Source organism: Ascaphus truei, chromosome 7, assembly GCF_040206685.1.
Source record: "Ascaphus truei isolate aAscTru1 chromosome 7, aAscTru1.hap1, whole genome shotgun sequence".
Taxonomy (NCBI): domain Eukaryota; kingdom Metazoa; phylum Chordata; class Amphibia; order Anura; family Ascaphidae; genus Ascaphus; species Ascaphus truei.
The window spans coordinates 46,314,136-46,339,246 of NC_134489.1; the positions used below are offsets into that span (position 1 = coordinate 46,314,136).

The 25,111-nt window shown below is 45.5% G+C and overlaps 2 protein-coding genes across 5 annotated transcripts in view; both read right to left on the minus strand.

The window, feature by feature from the left end:
* Window positions 1-5,175: 5,175 nt before the first annotated feature.
* LOC142499198 (uncharacterized) lies at window positions 5,176-22,177 on the minus strand. Of its 4 annotated transcripts, XM_075608226.1 has the most exons (5): window positions 21,172-22,177; window positions 18,286-18,377; window positions 16,927-17,598; window positions 14,743-14,905; window positions 5,176-6,352 (listed from the first exon to the last, which is right to left on the minus strand). In XM_075608226.1, the coding sequence occupies exons 1-5, from the start codon at window positions 21,180-21,182 to the stop codon at window positions 6,292-6,294; spliced, it is 999 nt and encodes a 332-aa protein (XP_075464341.1). In that variant the 5' UTR covers window positions 21,183-22,177; the 3' UTR covers window positions 5,176-6,291. The 4 variants fall into 4 exon arrangements, with proteins under 4 accessions (XP_075464341.1, XP_075464340.1, XP_075464338.1 ...); XM_075608225.1 differs by lacking the exon at window positions 21,172-22,177 and adding an exon at window positions 13,878-13,977 and having other exon boundaries at window positions 16,927-19,701; XM_075608223.1 differs by lacking the exon at window positions 21,172-22,177 and having other exon boundaries at window positions 16,927-19,701.
* Window positions 22,178-22,563: 386 nt separating this feature from the next.
* Window positions 22,564-25,111, minus strand: part of MED29 (mediator complex subunit 29) — a 92,472-nt gene continuing 89,924 nt past the window's right edge. Inside the window, exon 4 of the mRNA XM_075608230.1 lies at window positions 22,564-22,872. Within this exon, the coding sequence (XP_075464345.1) occupies window positions 22,648-22,872 (225 nt within the window). The 3' untranslated portion in view covers window positions 22,564-22,647. The remainder of the gene's footprint in view (window positions 22,873-25,111) is intronic.

Consider the following 25,111-nt stretch of genomic DNA (forward strand, 5'->3'; position numbering starts at 1 on the left):
CAGTGACGCTGCTGCAGCTTCAAAAAACGAATTTTTTGTTTATCTAAACTTTAGCCAGCGTCAACTCCGGGCTTCGGAGACAGGGCAGCTGCTACCCTGACAACCAGTATTCAATTTGAATACTTTGTGTCCCACGGCAGCACGCCCTCCCTCCGAAGCCTGCACCCTGAACGAGGCCATAGACGCACACAGTGTATATACATGTGAAATCATTGCATCTCTGTGTGTGTGTGTCTATCTTTCACTGTGTCTCTGGCTCTCTGGGTCCCTTTAGTTAGTATATAATATCTTTCTGTATCTGCATCCCTGTATATTGCTTTCTCTCCCTTTGTGTATAGTAGAGTATAGTGTCAATATTTCTGTGTACCTGTATCTCTGTTTGTCCCTGTGTTTGTAAGTCATTCAGACTTTTCTTACAACATGCTTTTGCTAATTCCTCTCTGGGATGAAATTCACATTCCTACCTCATCCAAGAAATTCCATTGGTCCCACAGCTAACCCTCCATCTGTGCTGTCCCCACAACCAACTGAACACCCACCCTCTGTGCTAAATCCACAACCAACTGAACACTCACCCTCTGTGCTGAATCCACAACCAACTGGACACCCTCCTTATGTGTTGTTTTACTAATCTGAAGGACATTCTCCCTCTATCCTGTCCTCCCACATACATGACACCCTGTCTCTGTTTTGTTCCAACAGCTCACTGGACACCCTCCCTCTCCCTGCATGCAGGACACCCTTATCGGTTCTGTCCCCTCCACTTGCAGGTCACCCTCCCTCTGTACTATCCCACAGAACAACCTTCCTCTGTATATTCCCCTGCACCTACAGGGCACCCTCTCTCTGTACCGCCCCATTCCCTGCAGGACACTCTCCCTCAATATTGTCCCCCACCCCTCTGCGAGGCACCTTTCCTCTGTACTGCCCACCCAGCCCACAGAAAGCCCTTCTGTACTGTCCCCACCAGCTGCAGGGCAACCTTTCTCTGTACTGACGCCCGCACACCCACAGGACATCCTCTCTCTGTACTGTCCCACATGATGATGTCATTTCTTTCGTGGCAGGAAAAATCCCTGGGGTCAAGGAAGAAGACATTGCAACATATCTTGCTATGCACTGTAATGCCTCCAGCAGACACTGCCCGGAAAACAACATCTGCTCATACAGAGCTAGCAAACAGTTTAAGAAAAAACCCTATTTCAAAGCACTGAGTGTATTAACCCATATGTATGGTGTATATAAACTAATATCTCACAGCTCAGCTCTGTATATAGTTTGTATATAAACCAATATCTCACAACTCAGCTGTTTATAGTGTGTATATAAACCCATATCTCACAGCTCAGCTGTTTATAGTGTGTATATAAACCCATATCTCACAGCTCAGCTGTTTATAGTGTGTATATACACCCATATCTCACAGCTCAGCTGTTTATAGAGTATATACTGTAGACAGACCTATATCTCACAGTTTTGTGTATATAGTTTGTATATAAACCCATATCTCAAAGCTCTGTGTATAGTGTGTTTATAAACCCATCCTGTATCGCAAACCTCAGTGTATAGTGTTTATATAGGCTCGTATCTCACTGGCCTGTGTATACGGCGTATATAAATCCATATCTCACAGTGCTGTGTATAGTCTGTGTATAAACCCACATTTTACAGCTCAGCTCTGTGTATAGTGTGTATATAAACCCATAACTCACAACCGTATGTATATAAACCAATATCCCACAGCCCGGTGTATATAAACACGTTACAGTGCTGTGTATAGCATGTATATACACCATATCTCACAGCTGAGAGCTGTGTATACAAATGTATGACTACACATAGTGCTTATCAGTACCACCCCCTCTCTGTTATGTACACCCTATCTACTTCTACAGAGTGACCTTGTCTCAGTGCAATCTTAGAATAAAACACGTGCCAACTGCAGCATTTTCAGGGCATTTGGCGAGGTGCTGTGCTCCAGTGTTGCCCCGTGTAATTTTGAATTGTGAATATGACTAGTGAGGGAGTAGTTACATATTATAATAGGATGGGTCATATTCTGCATCACCTCTTCTGTTTAATCTGCGCCAGATGTAAAACATTAACAATCTCCTTACATGTGACGCAACTGTACTCTGTGTGCAGCTCCTCAAAGTAAACCTTCCTGTGCGTGGAGGACACACAGACCAAAGTTTATTAACCTAGATTTGATGCAGGGGAGGAGGTGGCGGCTCTCAGCACCGCTCCCTTCCTCTTCAGAGAACTGTGCTGCCGTCAGCAGTTTGCTGCATTCCTCACTCTGAACACAATGTCCTCGCTACCCCCTCACAGCTGGAAATCTCACACATATGTGAAGCCGATAGTGAGACCCAGCCGTGCACACACACAGCCTGTGTCACTGCACCCTGTTACGGTGTGACCCCTAAACACACACAGCTTGCCACTGCACCCCAATACTGTGTGACCCCTAAATATACACAGCATGTGTCATTTCACCATGATAATGTGTGACTGCTCCCCTATACTTTGTGATCCCTAAATACACAGTCTTTGTCACTGAGCCCTATTAATGTATGCTCCCTACATTTATAAACACCCTGTGTCACTGCACCCCAATACTGTGGGGCCCCTAAATACACACAATTCTGTCACTGCACCCCAAATACTCTCTGAGCTTTAAATACACACGCTCAGTCACTGCACCCTGATACTTTGTAACCCCTAAATACACACATAGCTTCTGTCAATGAACCCCAATACTGTGTGACCTCTAAATACATACACAGTTCTCTCACTGAAATCCGAAAGTCTGAGACTCCCAAATACATATACAGTTCTGTCACTGCACCACAATACTGTCTGATCCCTAAATACACACAGCCTGTTTCACTGCACCCCAAAAAACACATATGACCCCTAAAAACACACAGTTCTGTCACTGCACCCCTAAACTGTATGATCCCCAAATAAATACACACTGTCAATGCACCCCAACAATCTGTGCTTTAAATACACACAGTTCTGTCACTGCACTCTGATACTGTGTGACTCCTACATTTATTTATTTATAAAATGTTTTGCCAGGAAGTAATATATTAGTAATATTGAGAGTTACCTCTCTTCTGTCACTGAACCCCAATACTGTGTGACCTCTAAATACATACGCACACACTTCTGTCACTGAAACCCAATACTGTGAGATCACCAAATATATACACAGTTCTGTCACTGCACCCCAATACTGTCTGATTGCGTAAATATACTCCCTTCTCTGTCACTTCAATTTTGATTCTTCTTTGCGGCACCCCCGACTATTTCAGTACTTATTAACGCACACACACCTACACTCAATTCTCACCTTGCACTTTAATCCTGACCTGCATACTATGTGCCATTTACTCCTGGACACAGACAATGCAGCATTCAACTTTGTAATATATCCTTAGTATGAATGTTTTCCTGGCCCCACTGACAAAGACAGGGTTAAAAAGGCAATCCCTTCATTTTAATGTCTTGAACGTTATCTAAGCAGGGGCGCTCGCCATAGCCGATATGTTGTCCCCAGAACGCCAAGGACCCACCACCGGCTCACTAAAAACATGTTTTTTTGTGCTGTTGACACTGAGCAAGTGTTCCTGTCTGATGGTGAAAAGTACAGATATTTCAGAAACTAGAGGCCAGGGAACAGCAGCTCTGGGGTACTAGGCAATTAAAAATATAAAGATCATAAGCAGCACGGATTGCTATATATTCACCCTATACATCTCTCTCTATTTATATGTAACCTATTTATACCTTGTGTGTATATGTCAATGTTTCATAAGTTATAAATAGCAGCATCTTCACTCACAAACAGAAATAAGAGCAGGGAAAGTTTGCACTGAGTAACAGCCATAGGCGGAACTTTCTGTTCTAAAAACAATGACCCACCCCCATATGCCGACCCCATAATGTGACAGCGGTTAGTTTGCACTCCAGTGACCACAACCTCAGCAAGGAAAAGACTCCCACACTGATGGATGCACAAAATAGACACACGCTGGTCTATGTATAATAGATACACATTCTGGCCCATGTATAATGCAGATATACATACGACACCGGGTATAATACAGATACACGCACTGCTGTGCTTATAATATATATACACATGCTGCTCCATGTATAATACAGATACATACATTGCTCTGTGTATAATACAGATACACTCTGCGCTACAATAAAATACAGATACACACACAGCTCTGCATATCAGAGATACAGTGTATCAGAGTGAAACATTGCAGATACACAGCCAATCACAGTTGTGAGGGGCTAAATATGCCTGATGACTTTGTTTGCATGCTGTGGAAACTGTTTGCCCATAAAAGCAGAAATCTGTCAGAAAGGGGAAGTCAGGGGCTGTGATGCAGATGTGAGGAGGGAGGAAAAGGGAAGTTATTTCTGAACAGGATGTTTTTTTTGCCGAAAAATAAAATGTTATTTTCTGTAAAGGGGGAACTTCACCGAGTTGTGTAATAATCTCTACCTCTCGACAATCGCACACATGCAGACACAGACACAATGTAATGTATATCTATATAATAAAGTGAGCAGTGTGGATCAGTGTTGATCAATACAGCAATAATCCATTTAACTATCACCTTTTCTCTCTCCTGCCTTTAACCTCTAAACGTCTGGAATGACTTGTATCTTCCCGCATGATTTCATTCCTCAGCTCCTATGTTCTACTACAGGGGTGCGCAAACTTTTTGTCTGCGCCCCCTGCCTGTTCTCTCACCCCCCCCCTATCCTTTCTCTGGCGTTATCTGACATCACATGGCAACGTGTGGCCATTTGATGATGCCATGTTGTCATGGCGATGCGTCGCCAGAAGCCACCCGAGACAAGGTAGGAAGGAGTTACAGGGCCTCTGTAAGTGCCGTGTCCCTGCAGAAAATTTTGCTCCCCCCCCCCAGTTTGCGCACCCCTGCTCTACTAGACCCTTTCCAATCAGGTTCTCTCACTACTCACTCAACTGACACAGCATTCACCAAAGTAACAACCAACCTCAACATTGCAAAATCCTAAACACATAGAGGCTAGTGACGGCCCCCAAAGATCATTTAACCTCTTAAACTAAAAATAAAGAAGAGACTCCACACCCTGTTGTCATATGCATAAAAAGGTCACCGCTTTATTAACCAATTACATATATTCATAAACAAATAGCCAACCAGCCACTGGGCCCAACTTTTCAACTTTTAAAAACACTTTGGGTATGTATGTATGTCTTTTTAGATAGCGCCATTAATGTACATAGCGCTTCACAGTAATACACGTGACAATCATATAAATAACAAATAATATAAATAACACAAAGGGGAGAAGTGTTTCAGTCATAAAAGTAACATTTAGGTAAAGGAGTCCCTGCTCCGAAGAGCTTACAATCTAACTGGTTGGTAGGAATAACGTACAGAGACAGTAGGAGGGTGTTCTGGTAAGTGTGTCTGCAAGGGGCCAAGGTTTATGTATGAGGTGTAAAGTATCAGCCATGGAGCTACTCATATGCTTCCTTAAGCAGTTGTGTTTTGAGTTGGTTCTTAAAAGTGGATAGTGAGGGTGCTAGTTGGATATTGAGGGGAAAGGCATTCCAGAGGTGTGGGGCAGTCAGTGAGAAAGGTTTAAGGCGGGAGAGGGCTTTTAGATACAAAAGGGGTAGAGAGAAGACATCATTGAGCAGAGTCGGGGTGGTGTACAGCGAGAAATAAGGGCTGAGATGTAAGTAGAAGCAGAAGAGTGTAAAGCTTTAAAAGTGAGGAGAATTGAGTGTGTGATACGGGATTTGATAGGTAGCCAGGAGAGGGATTTCAGCCGGGGACACACTGTGACAGATTTCGGAAATAGTAGTGATTCTGGCAGCAGCATTTAGGATAGATTGTAGGGGAGACAGGTGAGAGGCAGGAAGGCCAGACAGCAGGAGGATACAGTAGTCAAGACGGGAGAGAATGAGGGTATATGTCCGAGTTTTTTTGCAGTCGAGCAACAGAGGAAAGGGCATATCTTGGTAATATTGCGGAGGAAAAAATGACAGGTTGTAGATACCCAACTGGGATGCCTTAACTGTAACGAAAACCCCTGTGGCGGCTTAGGGTCCAACCGTAAAGCTTGCACCTGGCGTCCACATTCTGGATATTTGGGAACAGCCGGCCAGACAGTACAGCCGGCACCTACAGCCTATCAATCTCTACTTGGTGTAACCAACCGGCCTGACCGTTAAGCCAGCACCTAAATCCCTCTGTTTTTTGCATCTCAGATGTGGCTGTCCCGGCTGTCCCACAGCACTGTTCTTGCTGTGACGATTATCCTGTAACTAGAGCATATCTTGTATTAATAATGACAAACATTAATAATTGAAGGGTGTGTGGGATCCTTGAAAAATACTTTGTTCTGCCTCGTTCACCTCCTCTTATACCCCTATCCCTACAAGCTCCTTTCTGTATTCTTTATGGTAGGATTTGTGCAGGGAGGTCATGCAGCCTGCCCACCACATAGCCAGGTTCTCACGCACGGCACACCTGTGAGCACGTGACCTGCATATGGGACAAGGGTTAATACACAGCTCGCAAGCTGACCCACTTTTCACCTTCGCAAAGGTCCCTCAAAAGAACAATATCTTCCCTCAATCCATCCCCATATACCATCTGTCACGAGGAGCACACAAGTGAGCACGTGACTTAGATATGCAACATGGGTTAATAAACACGTTTACTTTAGTCAACTCATCTTTCTCCTCCGCAAGGTACTTTCAATGAGGTAATATTAACCCCTTACTCAATTGCAAATCATATCTACAGTACACGCTACCACTACCCAAGAAATTATGCAAAATATGTAATTAGTATATATCTGCCAGAGTCTCAGGTACCTTCCCTGTTTATTATAGAAAAACTATGCACTTAACACATAAAAATCTATTGTAGCAAAATACGTCCAAAAATTTAAATACTCTCTCCAGAGCGTGCACCAGTTCATTCAGTGCCCAAAGCATTTCTTATTAAATGTTTTAACATATATAAAAATACAGTGCTTCAGACTACAGAAAAAGATAATTACAAGAACATACAGTTACAATAAATGCAAAACCGTTTCTTAAAATAACAGGATAAAACAAAAACAGAAATCCCTATACCGTACATTACCATATGTCACAGGATTTCACCCAAAGAGGTTACTGGCGTAGAAATATGTAAGTTTGCGTGTTTGGTTCTAAACACACCTCTGTTGAATTCTGATTACATAACTCCAGGGCAAGCCCTATATACCATTATTTTCCTATTGAGAACAACATAAGCCCACCCCTGTCGTAAATCAGCTGCTAGGTTGACGGTTTTGCGACAGAGAAAAAGAAACTCCTAAAAAAATATGTCCAACTCTTTGCCTCAGTATATAAATACACTCACAATTTCCACTCTCTAATATTTAGACACACGAGTTATATCAATAGATTCAGAGGATTATGAGGGACGTAACAAGACTAATTACTACTGTCTTGCTCTTAAATTTGGGAGACAAATTGATACGTCTGTGACGGTAGGGGGTAACGAGGCTATATTATAAAGGTTAAACCCTGTGGTTACGCCTGAAACTGTGGGGTCCCTGGTAGCTAAATAAGCCAGGGAACAGGGATAATATATGCTGAAAATAAAGTGATTTGTTTTCATGTTCCCTTGGCCCTAGAACAGTGAGATTTCTTGTGTGTCAGTTTTAAGGGGGATATTTGGGTAGAAATGTAATTATTTTGTTTGTAGGAGTTCAGTGGCCGAAGTTACCGGTGATCCTTTAATGCTCCCCGGCAAGCAGGCATGATTTGCCGGTACGCGGGGTGAATTACACCGGGGCAACCCAGTGTCCCCCAGACTCATGGATTTCGAGCCCAAATATCCCAAATCCATTTCCCTTATGTATAAGGTTTCTCAATGTGTATACTTTATTAAAGTGTACTTTATAATATTTTAGGCATTTACTATAAGGTTCTATACAGTCAGCCAGGGCATCAGCATAGACGCCAGCATGTCTGCATAGAGTCCGTAGTTCAAAGAGGAGCACATGTACAGAGGTGAGAAGACATTTAGTGGGCGAGGAAGGGCGAATTGCCAAGTCCGGAGAAGAAAGGGCACCCTGTGGGGACACCTTTTGTATCTGCCAGCCTTGGCGGAGCCTGCCCAGCGGGTGGCAATGAGTTAGCTGGGGGAGATACAGCTCGTAGGCACTTCTCCCTTTGGCTAAATCATATTTCCCGCTCACCTGGCTTTTTGAGCAGGCTTGGCACGCCTCCTCCTCTGATGTCAGTCCAGAGATGAGCCCGTTTCTATTGGCTGGCTGGGAGGAATTCCCATGCTCTGATTGGTCTCTCCTCCTTCGTCCATGCTGAACATAGCTCAGCGGAGGGTATGTATGGAGAAACCCCAGTCAGAGAACCTGTAAGGATTCTGCTTGATCCGTGCCGGGTTTTCATTACGATCCAGGTTTTCTGTCTCTCCTGCTCTTTCTGCTCACTGTGGCCATTTTGAGTACTGGCAGTCTGCTTTATAAGGCTGCAGTTCCTGGTGGGTGTCGCTGAGCAAAGTTCTGTTTGCTGCAGCTCTGTTTGATCCTCGCTGTCACACATTACCCTTTCGCCTATTTGCAGGGCTCGGTGCAGGGACATGCACGGGGCCTCAGGTCACTTCTCTGGCAGCATCTCAGCGTCCCGTCATCATGGCTTTGCGATGTCGAATGGCGTTGTGGTATCATGCAGCATCACAGGGCATCCGTTGTAATGGCAACACAACGCATTTGACATTGCAGAGCTATAATGACAGGATGCTGCCGGAGAAGGTACGAGAGTTACAGAGGCCCCGCACTCTCCCCAGGCAATTAGTTTAATTGTTGGGGAGAGCGCAGTGCCTGTGTAACAACCGGGCTCGGTGCACAGGCACTCACGGCATCGCCATGAAGCCGGCCCAGATTCCAGGTCTCCCAACTGTCTCACGACAATCCTGGATGGGAGCTACATGCCTTAAACTCAATATACCAAATACTGAGCTGCTTATAATATCACCTATATCGTGCCCCATTGTGCCCTTTGCCATCACAGTGTGTAACACTACAATCCATCCCGTTCCCCAAGCCTGGTGCTTAGGTGTCATATTTGACTCTTCTCTTTCATTCTCCCGTCACCTTCATACTATTGCTAAATCTTGCTGCTTCTTTCTCTGTAGCACTGCTAAAATACAACATTTTCTCTGTTTATTTACTACAAGAAAATAGTAATGGGTGACCTTTTTATCTCCCATTTTGCCTCCCTTCTCCTTTTCTTATCCTGCCTTGCAGCTTTCTACCCTTTAATCTATTCAAATGCTGCTGATAACCTCAATCACTTGCCATCAGTCTCTGCTCTTCTCCTATTACACTCTGCATTCACCAATTTGTTTTCTCTTTTTCAAGGCTGTCCACTCCTGTCCCTTCATATGTCTCAGCTTTAATCCCTCACTATAGCCCTATTTGCTGTCTATGCTCTCCTCAGACATGTGTGTATCTGTACTATATGACAAGGTGATAGTGTAAAGAAGGCGCTGAAACAATACTAGTGTTCACCGGTCTATAAGTGAATAATTAATAAAGTGTATAAAAATACTTATAATAACTTAAGTGCATACAATATAAGTGACTAATAATAGTGAAAAAAACGTATATAAATGGTTGTAACCCCTGCTCAAACCCTCTGGAAGGGACTGTCTTCACTGGTCCCAGATGATCGATTTATATGTTCTCACAACCCAGGGGGAGCATGAAGGAAAAAACAACAAAAAACACAAACTAAGTGCAGACTGTAAACTTCAATTTAGCAGTATGTGAGGAAACTTGGCTCTTCTGTAAAGCCTACTCACAGGATGGCAGATAATTAAGGGCAATAACTGGATCTGGTGAATCTGTGATGTCGTCTGGATAGACAGGACAGCTCTCACACATAGGCATCAGGTAGATAGGAACAATAATACAAACAATATCAAGCATTTAGCACTTATGCCAAGTGACTCAGGAGTGTCTGGATGGACAGAACAGCTCTCACACATAGGCATCAGGTAGATAGGAACATGGAAGAATAAAAAGAAATCTCCATGGTGCAGATCAGTATAAAAAGGATAACTTTATAGTGTAGTTTAAAAATGTGCACTTACAATAATACAAACAATATCAAGCATTTAGCACTTATGCCAAGTGACTCAGGAGTGTCTGGATGTGGCCACCGCTCACCGCTCATGTTCCTATCTACCTGATGCCTATGTGTGAGAGCTGTCCTGTCTATCCAGACGACATCACAGATTCACCAGATCCAGTTATTGCCCTTAATCATCTGCCATCCTGTGAGTAGGCTTTACAGAAGAGCCAAGTTTCCTCACATACTGCTAAATTGAAGTTTACAGTCTGCACTTAGTTTGTGTTTTTTGTTGTATTTGTACTATATGCAGAACATCAGGAGTTCTTATATTATACACAGAGCAGCATGTGTGTCTGTATTAGGCCTCGGCCAGGTTCCCTGCTTGCTCGCTGAGGCCCCGCTTTCCCTGGCCTTGCGGTTGCTTACCGCACGCGCTGTCAGGGGGCGGGCCGGGGGCGGGCACGTCACTGGCCGGGGGCGGGCCAGTGACGTCACGGAGCTTGTTCGCCCTCATTGGGCGAACCGCTCACGACCGGCCTGTCGCGCCGGTAAGCGGGGGAATTTTAAATTCCCCTAAGACCTACCCTTCCGCGCGCTTGCGGAAGCATAGGTGAGCCCCTACTAAAGCCGCTCTAATTGCGGCTGTAGGAGCTCAGTGCTGAGCGGGAGCGCGAGTTAGCGCGCTTCCGCCAGCAAGCAGGGAATATGGCCGAGGCCTTATACAGAGCAGTGTATGTATCTATTATACAAAGAGCAGTATGTGTATAATACGCAGAGGCGTGTATCTGTATTATAACCAGAGCAGTGTGTGTATTTGTATTACATGCTGAGCAGTGTTTTTACCTGTATTATACGCAGAGCAGTGTGTATGTCTATATTTTATATGCAGAGCAGTGGGTATATCTCACTTTTAGGTCACTTTCCCCTACTAATCCTACTCGATCTCTCTGCTGCTTTTGATACTGCTGATCTCTCTCTTCTCCTTCGTAATCTAAACTTTCTTGGTATCCACAACAAAGCTGTATCCTGGATCTCATCATACAGTACCTCTCCCATTGGACTTTCTCTGTCTCTGTTGCTAACATGTCTTAGGCGCGTTCTATAGTGCCGTGCGGGCGCGCGGAATTTTAGTTGGCTGACGTGAGTCAGCCCTTCTATACGAGGGCCGTGCGCGCATGGCACGGAGAGGGGAGCCGACAGGGAGCAGGGAAAACGGGGAAAAGAATCTTTTCGCGCCACGACCGGCGCAAAATGTATGTATATGTGTGTGTATATGTATGCATGTGTATGTATGTATATGTGTGTGTGTGTGTGTGTGTGTGTGTGTGTATGTATTTGAGTCTGCACAAACTTAATAAATATTTTATTTTTACCAAGTGTTTTTTTTTTAAATAAATAATAAATTACACACACACACACACACACACACACACACACACACACACACACACACACACACACACACACACACACACACACACACACACACACACACACGGTACCTTCCCAGTATACTGCCCCTCACTATATTTACAGTACGAAAAGCATGCGGCACGTGCACGCTCGTTCGCATAGGCACGCGCGGCCGCACGCTCTATATAACAGCCCTTAGTCTGCTGTTGATCTGTCTGTTGGTGTACCTCAGAGAGCTGTTCTGGAACTTCTCTTTTTCTCTACACACACTATCACTTGGTGAGCTCATCATCTCTTTTGGCCTTAGGTATCATCTCTATGAAATGGTACACAGATATATATCCACCCCTACCCTTACTTGTGCAGTCCAGTCCCAAGTCTTGGATTGCGTCCTGGCTATATCCTCGTGGATGGAACTCCGCCGCCTTAATCAATATATATATATATATATATATATATATATATATATATATATATATATATATATATATATATATATATATATATATATATATATATATATATATATATATATATATATATATATATATATATAGCAAATATTCCTGTATGCTCATTTGCATGTCTTAGGCAGGTCTGCAACCCCTCTTTCACCATTATCACCCAGCACACAGCACTTCCACTGCAGCAAGGGATTCTGGGAAATGACATGCAAATATATATATCAGAGAATTTGCTTGAATGGATTTCAGACAAACGGTGACACATTGTGTGCTCATTTGCATGTCATTTCCCAGAATCCCTTTCTGCAGTGGAAGCACTGTATGCTAGGTGATAATGATTGAAAGGCAGGGTTGAAGACCTGTCTAAGACATGTGAATGTGCTCACAAGTGATATTCTTAATTGGATATATATATATTTAAATTTAACTTGGGATGATGTTTTTGCAGGAAAAAATGTGGAAGATAAATGGGCAATCTTTAAAACATTGTTAGAAAAACAGACTTATCAGTGTATACCCTTGGGTAATAAATATAAAAGAAAGAAGTCTAAACTAATGTGGCTAAATAAACAGGTAGGGGAGGAAATGGAAAAGAAGAGGCGGACATTTAGATTCTTAAAGTCAGAAGGGACGGAGACATCGTATCAGAATGATAAGAAATGTAACAAAAGTTGCAAAAGGGCAATCAAATGATCAAAAATAGATAATGAAAAAAGAATTGCAATAGAAAGTAAGATCAACCCTAAAAAGTTCTTTAAGTACCTTAATAACAAAAAAATCAGAAAAGAAAATATAGGACCCTTTCAGTGTGAGATGGGCAGGCAAATGATTGGAGATAAGGAAAAAGCAGAGGTATTAAACAAATTATTTGCCTCTGTGTTAACCAGAAAAGAATCAATTGCAATAGAAGTGCCGCAGGAGGAAGCCACAACCTCCATATTAATGAACAATTGGTTAACGGAGGAAAAAGTTCATAGGTGGCTTGATAAAATTAAAATAGATAACGCACCTGGCCCCGATGGCATGCATCCAAGAGTTCTCAAGGAGTTCAGTTCAGTAATAGCTAAACCATTACATTTAATATTCATGGACTCAATTTCCATAGGCTCAGTACCACAAGATTGGCATAAAGCAGATGTGGTGCCTATATTTAAAAAGGGAGCTAGATCACAACTGGGGAATTACAGACCTGTAAGCCTGACTTCAATAGTGGGGAACCTACTGGACGGTTTAGTACTGGATAATATTCAGGAATACCTAATGAAAAACTAAATTATTAGTAATAGTCAGCATGGATTTATGAAGGATAGATCTTGCCAAACTAACCTTATTGGTTTCTTTGAGGAGGTAAGTGGAATTTAGGCCAGGGTAATGCAGTTGATGTGGTCTTCTTAGATTTTGCAATTGCTTTTGATACGGTTCCACACAAGAGGTTAGTGTAAAAAATAAAGGAAATTGGACTCTATAAAAATATTTGCACCTGGATTGAAAACTGGTTGAAGGATAGACAACAGAGAGTTGTAATAAATTGAACTTTTTCAGGTTGGGCTAAAGTTGTGAGTGGAGTACCCCAAGGATCGGTACTGAGACCCCTGCTTTTTAACTTGTTTATTAATGACCTTGAGGTTGGCATCGAGAGCAAAGTCTCCATCTTTGCTGATGACATTAAATTGTATAAGGTAGTAGAATCAGATCAGAATGTAATTTCTCTCCAGAAGGATTTGGAGAGACTGGAAACGTGGGCAGGTAAATGGCAGATGAGGTTTAATACAGATAAATATATGCATTTGGGAAACAACAATAAACAGGCAACTTACAAATGAAATGGGGACAAATTAGGAGAATCCTTTAGGGAGAAGGATTTAGGAGTGCTTGTAGACAGGAGGCTTAGCAATAGTGCCCAGAGTCATGCAGTAGCTGCAACGAGAAACATGATCATACCTTGCTATAAATGGGCAATGGATGGAAGGGAAGAAAACATAATTATGCCCCTTTAAAAAGCATTAGTAAGACCACACCTTGAATATAGAGTACCATTTTGGGCACCACTACTTAGAAAATACATTATGGAACTAGAGAGAGTGGAGAGAAGAGCCACCAAATAATAAAGGGGATGGGTAATCTGATTTATGAGGAGAGGCTAGCTAAATTAGATTTGTTTACTTTAGAAAAGAGGGGGAGCAGCTTTCAAAAGAACTGTTCATCTCAAGAGCAGAACAAAGGAAATAGGGTAATTCCTTAAGGTTGGAGGAAAGGAGATTTCACCAGCAACAAAGGAAAGGGTTCATTACATTACATTACATTAAGGGCAGTTAAAATGTGGAATTCATTACCCATGGAGACTGTGATGGCAGATACAATACATATCTTCAAAAAAAGGTTGGACATATTTTTAGAAAGGAAAGGTATACAGTACAAGGATATACCAAATAAGTAAATATGGGAAGGATGTTGAGCCAGGGAGTAATCTGATTGACAATATTTGGAGTCAGGAAGGAATTTATTTTTGCCCTTATGAGATATCATTAGACGGTATTTCACTGGGTTTTTTTTTTTGCCTTCCTCTGGATAAATATATTGTAGTACAAATATAGTGTAGCACTGTTCCCCCCCCCCTCCCCGCCTCCCCCCCCCCCAGTGGGAGATACACAGCTTCTGCTACCTGTTGTGTGGTGCGGATACCTGTTAGGGTCAGGAGAACTGAGTTGGACCTGCGTTGGTATGGAGATGAGGACAGGCTTAGGTTCTTTCTCTGTAGTTCTTCTCTTGGTGGTTAGCGCCTCCAGCCGTAGTGGGCTCCAGGGTGTCCAGAGATCAGCCCCCACTATTGCATACGTCTTCCCTCCTGCCCAGGAATTGACACTTAGACAGGAGTATAATGAACAAGGGTCTTTATTGGCAGGCATTCACTGCAGATGGTTCCATACAGCAGTGCAGAGTCTCAGAGGTTCCAGGCCTCTGGATGGTGCTTGCCCCCGATCTTACAGGGCATCTGTGGGTTGAATCAGATGCCCTGCGATGGGAGAGAGACACAGCTCTACTGCTCTCTTACTCCTCCAGAGCAGGACTGACTAAATCTGACATTCCCTCTCAGGAGGAATCAGAAGAGGCAGGCTCATGGTCTATACCTATCCCTGATAGGCTTACACAGGCCATGAGTCAACACCACACTTCTTTCACTCATAAGAGGGGCATGAGGGGGGTCAAAAGCCCACAAGATTAACTTGTCACAGCCTAGACTGCTAGGAGTTACATGACAGGGAAGAGAGACAGGCCAAAAGATACAGACTATGTTACACTCTCCCCTGGGTGAAATACCAACAACTTCGCTTGGGACCAAATTTAGTGCACCATCTGTCAGTCTAGGACCTGAATGATAACATAGGTTACACATAATCATATACGTTGCAATCAACAAGGGCCCAAATCACCACTGACTACAGCGATGATATTTATACTACTAACTCTTCAACCTGAAGAATGCAGAACACTATTTATAATATTTGGGATCAGGCTTCTTAATAGCCCGTCCCTCGAAGTCCTTCACCCAAACGGAGTAGACCGTAGTGGCACCCGCTTGTTGGCGAACTTCCACTCTGTCCATGTATATACATGTCCCTACAAGCCATTCCCTTATGATAGAACAAATATTAGACTCAGTCGCAAATTCTGTGTAACTAGTTTTGGACTGTAAAATAATCAGTGACAGCCAGCTTATGACACTCATACCGGAGACCTTCTATTTCCTGCATAACAGGCTCTGGCACATAAGGGAAATTATAGCCATGAGACTGACGGTATCTGTTTCTTATGTCTCGGTCAGTTTGGCTAAGCCTCAGGACTTTATGACCAGTTCCCTGGCCATAACCTTGGGTTATTAGGTTCCACCTCTTGATACAATATAGAGGGACCCTTAGGTATTCTGACACCAAATTAATCTCCCCCTCTCTTTTACGGAGAGCCTCAGCCGATTCTTCCAGAGAGAATGCACCTTCTTCCCATCAGTGATCCACTATCGAACCACTAACCAACACAAATCTAGTATACTTTATATCAGGGGCATAACCCTGAAACATGGGGTCCCACCACTTAACGGGTTCCCTGGACAAAGATTTAGGTCTAGGGCCAAAAGGTCAGTGGCATACTTGAGAAGATACCCCAGAGGTATCAGATTGTTGAGATGTAGACCTGGATGAGGACCCAAACGATCCTCTAGATGAGGGTCTTTTGTTACAGGATAACGTAGGCATGGTACATTCTGATTCATCTGAATCACTATCCCCCCTCCCATAGGACCAATCCCGAATATTAGGGAACAACTCAGGACACACTGTGTCACTGTGGAATGTAGACAGCGCAAACGTGGAGGTGACAAGATCAACAGAAATACACCCACAAAAACCAGGTGTAGCGATAGGGCACATAATCTCCTCTGATACAGGTGTTTCTGGGGACAGAAAAGGGACTGAACTGGGAGCAGAACTGGGCCGGGCAGGTATATATGGGGCAGGCCTACTACAACCTCATGCTGAGGATGGTGGAGCAACCTCCAGAACACGATGTCCATGGCCGGGGCAATGTACCTCAAAACAGGGGGCACCAGGCAGCAAGGGTCCCGACTTCACCACTGTAGAAACCAGTGGTGGGTTAGAAATAATGTGAACGACGACAGACGCCATCTTAGTGACATCAATGTCCGGCGACAGTCTCGCGAGAGCACCTGTCTGACTCAAGTTCGATGGCGCCAGTGATGACGTCACTTCCGGTTGAACCAGAAGTAGGTCACTGGGCCACCCTCCAAACAGGGCCCCGCATCGGTGTAGGCCACAGCGGACTCCTGTTGGAGGAAAAGAGTGGAAGTCTCACCCATCTGTAGGTAAGGGACGCCGTCTGATTCCACAGGTTCCGCGACCAGTAGAGTCTTTACAGCAACGCCTTCTTCCTCAGGCACAGGACCTCTCCGAAGCTCCGGTATTAGCACGGCCCTCTGGATAGACGACTCCGACCAGGATGACGGTTGCGGAACACCGGTAGTTGATGATCCTTCCTCTTTAGGTGGACCAGAAGTAGCACCGATATCATCAGGGATCAGGGAGCTCCTTAGACGTTCCGGAACCTCCGCAGTCTCTGGGATGGACGCGGTTGGGCTGGAACTCCTCTCCATGTGGGGAGGGGGGCTCTTCTCCACAGATTCCGCCCGGCAGAGGTCATCTTCTTCCTCGGGTGGTGACAGCTCTGCCAGGACGTGATGCTGAGGCGAGCCAGTCGCCCGGGCCACCATGATTATGGAGCTACCTTGCTCCGCGGCCACCTGGGGACTCACACCTGACACCCCTGGAGCAGTCAACTCACCCTCTGGGACTTCGGCAGGTACGGATCCCAGTCCTTGGACCGTTGGTACCGTCACAGCAGGCTGAAATGATCGTTGTAGGGCCCACTGGCCCACTGCAGGGTCCGCGGTGATCACTTTAGTTGGCAACGGACCACTTAGACTTCCGGGCGCGTTGATAAGGGCACACGAGCCCACAGCTTCCGTGGCTGGGAAGATAAATGAGACCGCGCCAGTAGGGGTAACGGCTCTTGAAGGAGGCACACATACCTCCGGTGGCACTGGGCTGGCAGGTGGCGGGCGGGAGCGGAGGTGGTGCGCGGGAGCGGAGGTGGAGAAGAGGTGGAGCGGAGATGGGCAGGCAGGAGCAGAGGTGGAGCGGAAGAGGAGCGGAGGAGTGGGCGGGAGCAGAGGTGCGGAGGGGGAGCGGAGGTGGAGCGGTGGGGCGGGCATGAGCAGAGGTGGAGCAGTGGGGCGGGCGGGCAGGGGCAGAGTTGGTGCAGTGGGGCGGGCGGGCAGGAGCAGAGGTGGTGCGGGCGTGCAGGAGCGGAGGTGCGGAGTTGGAGCGGTGGTGCAGAGGTGGAGCTGTGGTGCGGGCGGGCAGCAGCGGAGGTGGAGCGGGCGGGCAGAAGCAGAGGTGCAGAGGTGGGGCGGGCGGGCGGGCAGGAGCGGTGGAGCGGAGGTTGGACAGGAGGCAGGAGCGGAGGTGGGGCGGGCAGGCTGGAGCGGAGGTGCGGAGGTGGGGCGGGCGGGCGCGGAGGTGCAGCGGAGGTGCGGAGTTGGGGCGGGCGCGGAGGCTTACTGTTGGGGTGGGTGTCCAATAGGAATGCTCCATCTCCTGCCCCGGTCACGTAGTTCACCGGCGGCTGACACACACACACACACACACTGCTTACCTGCTGCGGTGTTGTGTAAGGGATTCCTGCTGTCCCCCGCCGGCTGAAGACGCCTCCGATGCTGCCACCGCCACAGGACCTCTGCTGCTTGTCTTAGATGTCGCCAAGTAAGTGTCAAACCGGGTAGACGAGTACCCGGCCAGGTAGAACCATTGATTTTGGCCAAGTACCCGTTACTCCCTTTTTTTTTTTTTTAAATCACTACCCGGTACAACACTAGACTATATACATGGCAGTGCTCAGTCTCACATACCTGGTGCGGTGTAGGCTGGGCGTGGATATGTAGTAAGAATAAGGATGGGCGCCAGGAACTTTTATACAGTAGTACAAAAACATCTTTATTCAACATCCGTTTGTAAGGCTCGCCATACAAGGACAGATTTCAATGTAGACATATTAACTGGTGGCAAATCATAAAGTTAGTCTGTGCTTCTTCTCCTGGTAGCTGCTACTCCTATGCTGCCACCAGGACGGACCCCTGCTCCAGAGGTAGGGACTTGGGGGTTAGGGTGGAGTGAGGGAAACTGTTGGGGAGAAGTGAAACAAACTGTTGGGGGGGGGGAGTGAGAAACTGTTGGGGGGGAATGAGGGAAACTGCTAAAGGGAGTGAGAGAGACTGTTGGAGGGGGTTGAGAGAGACTGTTGGGGGGTGAGAGAGATTGTTGGAGGGGGTTGAGAGAGACTGTTGGAGGTCGGGGGGTTGAGAGAGATGGTCTAGGGAGGCGAGTTGAAAGAGACTGTTGGGGGGTGAGAGAGACTGTTGGGCGGGAGGGGTGGTGAGAGAGACTTTTGTGGGAAGGGGGGTAAGAGAGACTGCTGGGATGGAGTGGGGGTGAGAGACTGGTGGGGGAAGAAGAATGGTAGGGGAGGGAGGAGGCAAATAATGGTGGGGGGAGGAGGGGGAGAGAGTGAATGGTGGGGGAGGGACATAATCTGGGGGGAGGGGGGAGTGAGTATGTGGGAGGAGGAGGGAGAAAATGTGGGGTGAGGGAGAGAATGTGGGGGGAGAAGGAGGAGTGTGTGTGAGAGAGAGAGGGAGGATTGTGTGTGAGAGAGAGGGCAGTGATATTGTGTCGGAGGGGGGGTTGACTGTTAGGGCTACTGATGGGGGGGTTTGGACTCCCCTCCCCCCATCCCCTGCTTTACAATAACCCTCATTCCTTCAGAATTTTCTTTTGTGGGTACGTGCCCCGGGCGCTAAAATACCTAGTTCCTCCTCTGCACAGAACAGTGTGTATTTGTATGTATCACAAGAAAAAAAGAGTGGTGTGGATAGCGCTAAAAACTAATCGAAACAAATATACTAGTGATTGTAAGAACAACAGTGTGAAAATTAAATTAATTAATAAACAAGGCTGCCAGGAACATCTAACCCAAACACAGTTAGTGAGACACAGAAAAAAACAGATACAGACCGGCGCCTTATAGTCCAATTAGATGGTAAATAAAGTCCAATAGATGGCTTGAAATTTCCAATATTTGGTGTTCTAGTCCAGTGGACAGCAGATTCCTCAGCAGCAAAAGTAATATGCCATGCAGGGAAGACAAGAGAACAAAATCATAGTGTAACACAGTTGGTTAAAACTTAACATATATAGACATACACAGACAAACACAAACAACACTTAAACAACATTAAACAATAGGCTGACTAATATTAATGATTTTAATGAACACAGTAAAATCCAGCACACTGGTGACGAGCGGATTCGGGTTCCGGTGTTTCGTGCGCAACGCGTTGGGCCTTTGAGAGTTTATTACCAGCATCACTGAGAGAGGAGCAGAGCCTTGCAGCAGTTTCTGAAGTTGAGATCTTAAGGAGCTGGCATTTGGAGTGCGATCCGGTATCCCTGTCCCGCCCGCTGTGACGCAGTTCCGGGCGAAAACGGAAGGCGTCTTGTGGAGTAGGAGGCAGAGTCGCCATTTTCGGCATCAGCACGAGGAGTGACCTGCAGGACTCACAAGCTCACAAGCATCTACCGACAGATGATCGATTCAATATCCATTTGCCTATATCCTGTGGTCTTGCTGTAAGTAGGATTCCGGTTTTAAAACACCGGAACCCGAATCCGCTCGTCACCAGTGTGCTGGATTTTACTGTGTTCATTAAAATCATTAATATTAGTCAGTCTATTGTTTAATGTTGTTTAAGTGTTGTTTGTGTTTGTCTGTGTATGTCTATATATGTTAAGTTTTAACCAACTGTGTTACACTATGATTTTGTTCTCTTGTCTTCCCTGCATGGCATATTACTTTTGCTGCTGAGGAATCTGCTGTCCACTGGACTAGAACACCAAATATTGGACATTTCAAGCCATCTATTGGACTTTATTTACCATCTAATTGGACTATAAGGCGCCGGTCTGTATCTGTTTTTTATTTGTATGTATCACCCCTATCCCACCCCAGCATGAGGGATAGATAGGGTTGCCAGGTGGCATCTCCAAAAATACTGCACACAATGGTGAAAGGTGCGATGTGCTTGAGACACGCACACACCCTCTCACCGATCCATGCTGTTTCCTCCTCTCCTTGGCCCCACCCCCAGGCTCCTCACACCTCCTCCTGATTGCCTGCTGCTGGGTAATGCAGCCAATCAGGATGGAGAAAGCTGCCCAGCCCCATAGCAACAGCCCTGCTCAGAGAAATCCTGCGGCCCACCCAAGCCGGTCAGGTTACTATTCCAGAGAGGTCATACTGTAATGTCCAGTATAACCTCAAATTTTTTACTGGACAGTGTGTCTAAATACAGCACAGTCCGGTTCAATACTGGACACCTGGCAACCATAGGGATAAAGTGTACAGTAAAATGGGAGTGTTGTAATAGTCGCTGTGACTTTGACAGGGTTTGTACCTGCTCAAAGAGTGTAAATGCTCAGCGGTTTACCTGGTTGCATAAACAGGACAGGTCTTCAGGTGCATCTCAGGGTAGTTGGATCCGCGCTGGCTTGTGTGAGGAGTGGTGAAGAATAAAGAGGGCGCCAGGAATAACTTGAGTTCATTAGAACAACAACGTAGGCATCACAACAGGACAGGTTTTGAATGCTTTGGGACTCGAGTCCAGTTTCCTCTTGCTATGAGATTTGTAGTGCTCACTCTCCCTGAGAGCCCCTTGCCAGCCCAGGATAGATCAAGGAGTTACCCATGAAACTCCTGGCAGTCCCCTCTAGGACTTTCTTCTTGAAAACCCTAAGATAGGATACCACTCCACACTGTAGAGTAGGCTTACTGGACCACGGTTCCATAAGGGCCCCCCTAACACTGGGAAACTTTGTCCTAGCACTGAAAACAAATAAAAGGTATTCTGCTGCTTGTCTTACAGGCCAGGTAGCCTGGAGACCTCTCTGGAATCCTCCTAGATGCTACAGGATCTTCCTGATGTTAAATGGGTCTGAATACAAAATGGTGGATCCCCACCTTTTATACCATGGGGGTGTGGCTAACATTCTACCACAGTATCTGGACAGAATAAATGTTGCACTCTGGTCACACCATTACCATGTGACCATCTAGCAACTAAATGTGACTAACACTAACCTTTTAAAGTGCAACATATTAGACAACAACAGTGTGATTAACTCACATGTACTGAGGCCCAGTGAGGATTTAACCCCTAGGGCTGACATGCAGGGATTTTCTAACTCTTAGCAAGGGTGCTATATGTATGTGTAATACAGAGAGGAGTATGTTTATCTGTATTATACACAGAGCAGTGTGTATAACTGTATTATAATTAAAGAAGTGGGATGGTTGCTGCTCTGCTTTTAATGAAATTACAGCACAGGCTGCTCGGTTACTGGAAGAGTTAAGTAAAAAATTATAGACACATGGAAGTGAGGACACACACACACACACACACACACACACACACACACACACACACACACACACACACACACACTTTTATCATCTCCCCCCTCTCATCCTCTCCCTCCCCCCACTGTCTCTCATCCCCCCTTTCACTCTTCCTCCCTTTCTCTGCCCCCCCCTCTATCATTCTCTTACTCTCCCCCTCTCTCACACTCTTCCTCCTACCTATTACACCCTCTCTCTCTCACACACAATCCCATCTCTCATTCTCACCCCCCTCCTCTCACTCTCTCCCTCCTCCTCTCACCCTCTCCCTCCTCTCACTCTCTCTCCTCCTCCTCCTCTCAACCTCTGCCTCCCTCCATCTCACTCAACCCCACTCCCCCTCTCACTCAACCCCACTCCTCTCTCAATCCCCCCTTCACACTCAATTCCCCCCCTCACACTTAATTCATCCCCCCCTCACACTCACTGAATCCCTCCTCCTCTCCACAATACACAGCCCTCCACAATCAATCCCACACCTCCTCAATCAACCCCTCCCCTCAACAATCAATCCACCACAACTCTAAGAATTTTGCCTGGGGGAGGGATGGTTGAGAGGGCTTCTTTAGTGCAGGGCTGGCCACGTGAGCAGAAGTTGGGCCCGACTTCTGGCGCAGCCAACCAGGTACAGCGGCAGAGGGCACTGCTGGAGCCTCTTCTTGCTGCCAGGCCAGCAGTCGGATGGGGAAGTTGCTGGTGGCGGGCCCCCTGTGCCCCCACCTTAATCCGCTCCTGTAAGAGGGAGAGAGGAATATGAGGGCACAAGGCAGTGAGAGACACTCACCTCCATGCATTTAATCGCCGCACAAATACAAGATGCTGTTCATGTTATGGTAGGGTTGCTAGGTGGCTTCTCCAAAAATACTGGACACAATGGTGAAAAGTGCGACACGCACACACGTCCGCTCCATGCTGTTTCCTCCTCTCTTTGGCCCCACTCCCTGGCTCCTCACACCTCCTCCTGATTGGCTGCATTACCCAACAGCAGCAAATCAGTATGGAGGAAGCTGACAAGCCCCCCCACCCCCCCAGTAATAGCCCACAGCTCCCCAAGCCGGTCAGGTTACTAGTTACTATGTCCAGAGAGGTAATACCGGACACATACATGTCCAGTATTACCTCTTAATTTTTCACAGAACCGCGTGTCCAAATACAGGATAGTCCAGTTCAATACAAGACATCTGGCAACCCTATGTTATGGATACCTCTCTCCATAGCTTTACAACTTAATACTGTTGGTGAGGTTTGTAAAAAAATCTCTTGGTTGCAAAAGAAACAGCACCAGATTTATCAATGTAAAAATTCTTTAATTGACAATTTTTTTGTTGTTTTATAAATAAAAGGTGCAATCCCTCCTACATCCTTTTTTTCCTTCTTTTTACACAGATGGGATAAGCACGTTAACTTCAGCTCTGAAAAAAACTTGTTTCTCGAGATACTTACCGGAGAAGCTGCCACCGATTACTTCCTGGTATTTAAATCCCCTGCATCATGTGGGCCAATAAGGATACGTTGTGGCTTCCTATTGGCCTGCATAAAGTGGGGCATTTAAACACCATTTTGTTGTCCCTGGAGGGATACTACTTTAATTTGGAACTCCCTATTACTTTTCTTATTGCACCATATACTGGATCTGCTTCCTTTAACTCCTCCGATTGCACCATATACCTGCTCTCCATAACTCCTATTTCTCCACAGTACCCCTTCCTACAGGTATAACTACTCTTATTGCTCCATAACTCTCCTCCCATAAAAACTCCCCCTATTGCTCCATATAACCACTCCCTATAATGCCTTCTAGTGCTCCATATAACAGCTCCCTTTAACTTCTCCTATTGCTTCATATCACTGCTCCCTAAACCTTGTCCTATTGCTTCATAACCAGACGCAAAACAAGTTATGATGGGTAAAGAGTGACAAAAACCCTCCACCGTAAAGAGTACAGCAAATACAAATATCACTTGTAGGGACATTTGCATGTCTCAGACAGGTATGCCTTTCCCCATTATATCTTAGCATACAGTGCTTCCACAGCAGCCAGGGACTCTGGGTAATGACATGCAAATGAGCACTCAGTGTGTCACTCTTTGCTTCTTTCCCATTTTAACATGGACCCCTATAAGCTTATGCCTGTCATATCACAGAGACAGGGTTAAAGAAGAGCATAGCCAGTAAAGTTAATCACAGACAGCTTTTTTTATTTTTTTGACCTTTTGAGTCTCATCAGTGGGAGGGTTGGTTACCAGCTATTCAGTGCAAAGCTAGTAGTGGGTATAACCGCACACAAAACAAGTTGTGGTGGGTAAAAACCCCTGCAGTGTACAGCAAATACAAATACTGTACCAGTTGTGAGCACATTCGCATGTCTCGGACAGGTCTGCAAGCCTGCTTTTCCCCATTATCTCTTAGCATACAATGTTTCCACTGCAGCCAGGGATTCTGGGTAATAATATGCAGATATGCTCTCACAGATATTCCTATTGCTTCATATAATCATTCCCTAAACACATCAAATATTAGTGTCATATTATTTATAATGGCCATACTGTGAAAATAGAACATTTTGTGAACCTATATAATTAAATATCTGTGTTGGGTTTGATACAAAGAAACTTAATTCTGCACTAAGACTATTAAGAATATTTCTTAGGTTTTATGTCAAATTGAACTTGGCAGACTATTTTGACACACTTCTAAATCCCTTTGTGGCACACAGAAATATTCCTTTTTAGTACATACTATTTACAGTCCCATTCTGTGCGCCAAAACAAATGTAAAAATATATATATTTTTTACACAGCTGGAAGAATGTTGATTCCCTTTATCAAGCAGGTGGAAGAATGTGTGTTTAAAATATAGGCGCACATGAGTGCAATTGAAATTCAGTTTGGCATGCGCCAAATTTTGCTTAGCACATATGCCCCTCCACCTATATCTTTAGAAAACGTATAGGGAGAGGGAGTATATTTTG

Excerpts from the sequence above, each read along its gene's own strand:
- LOC142499198 (XM_075608223.1), bottom strand. The coding sequence starts at position 17,842 with ATGCCCGCCCCACCGCTCCACCTCCGCTCCCCCTCCGCACCTCTGCTC. Across the intron at positions 14,906-16,926 it reads CGTCCCTTACCTACAGATGG|GAGGGAAGACGTATGCAATA; the intron begins GTGAGACTTCCA and ends ATTCCTGGGCAG. Across the intron at positions 6,353-14,742 it reads AGTTCTCCTGACCCTAACAG|TTACAGGATAATCGTCACAG; the intron begins GTATCCGCACCA and ends GATATGCTCTAG.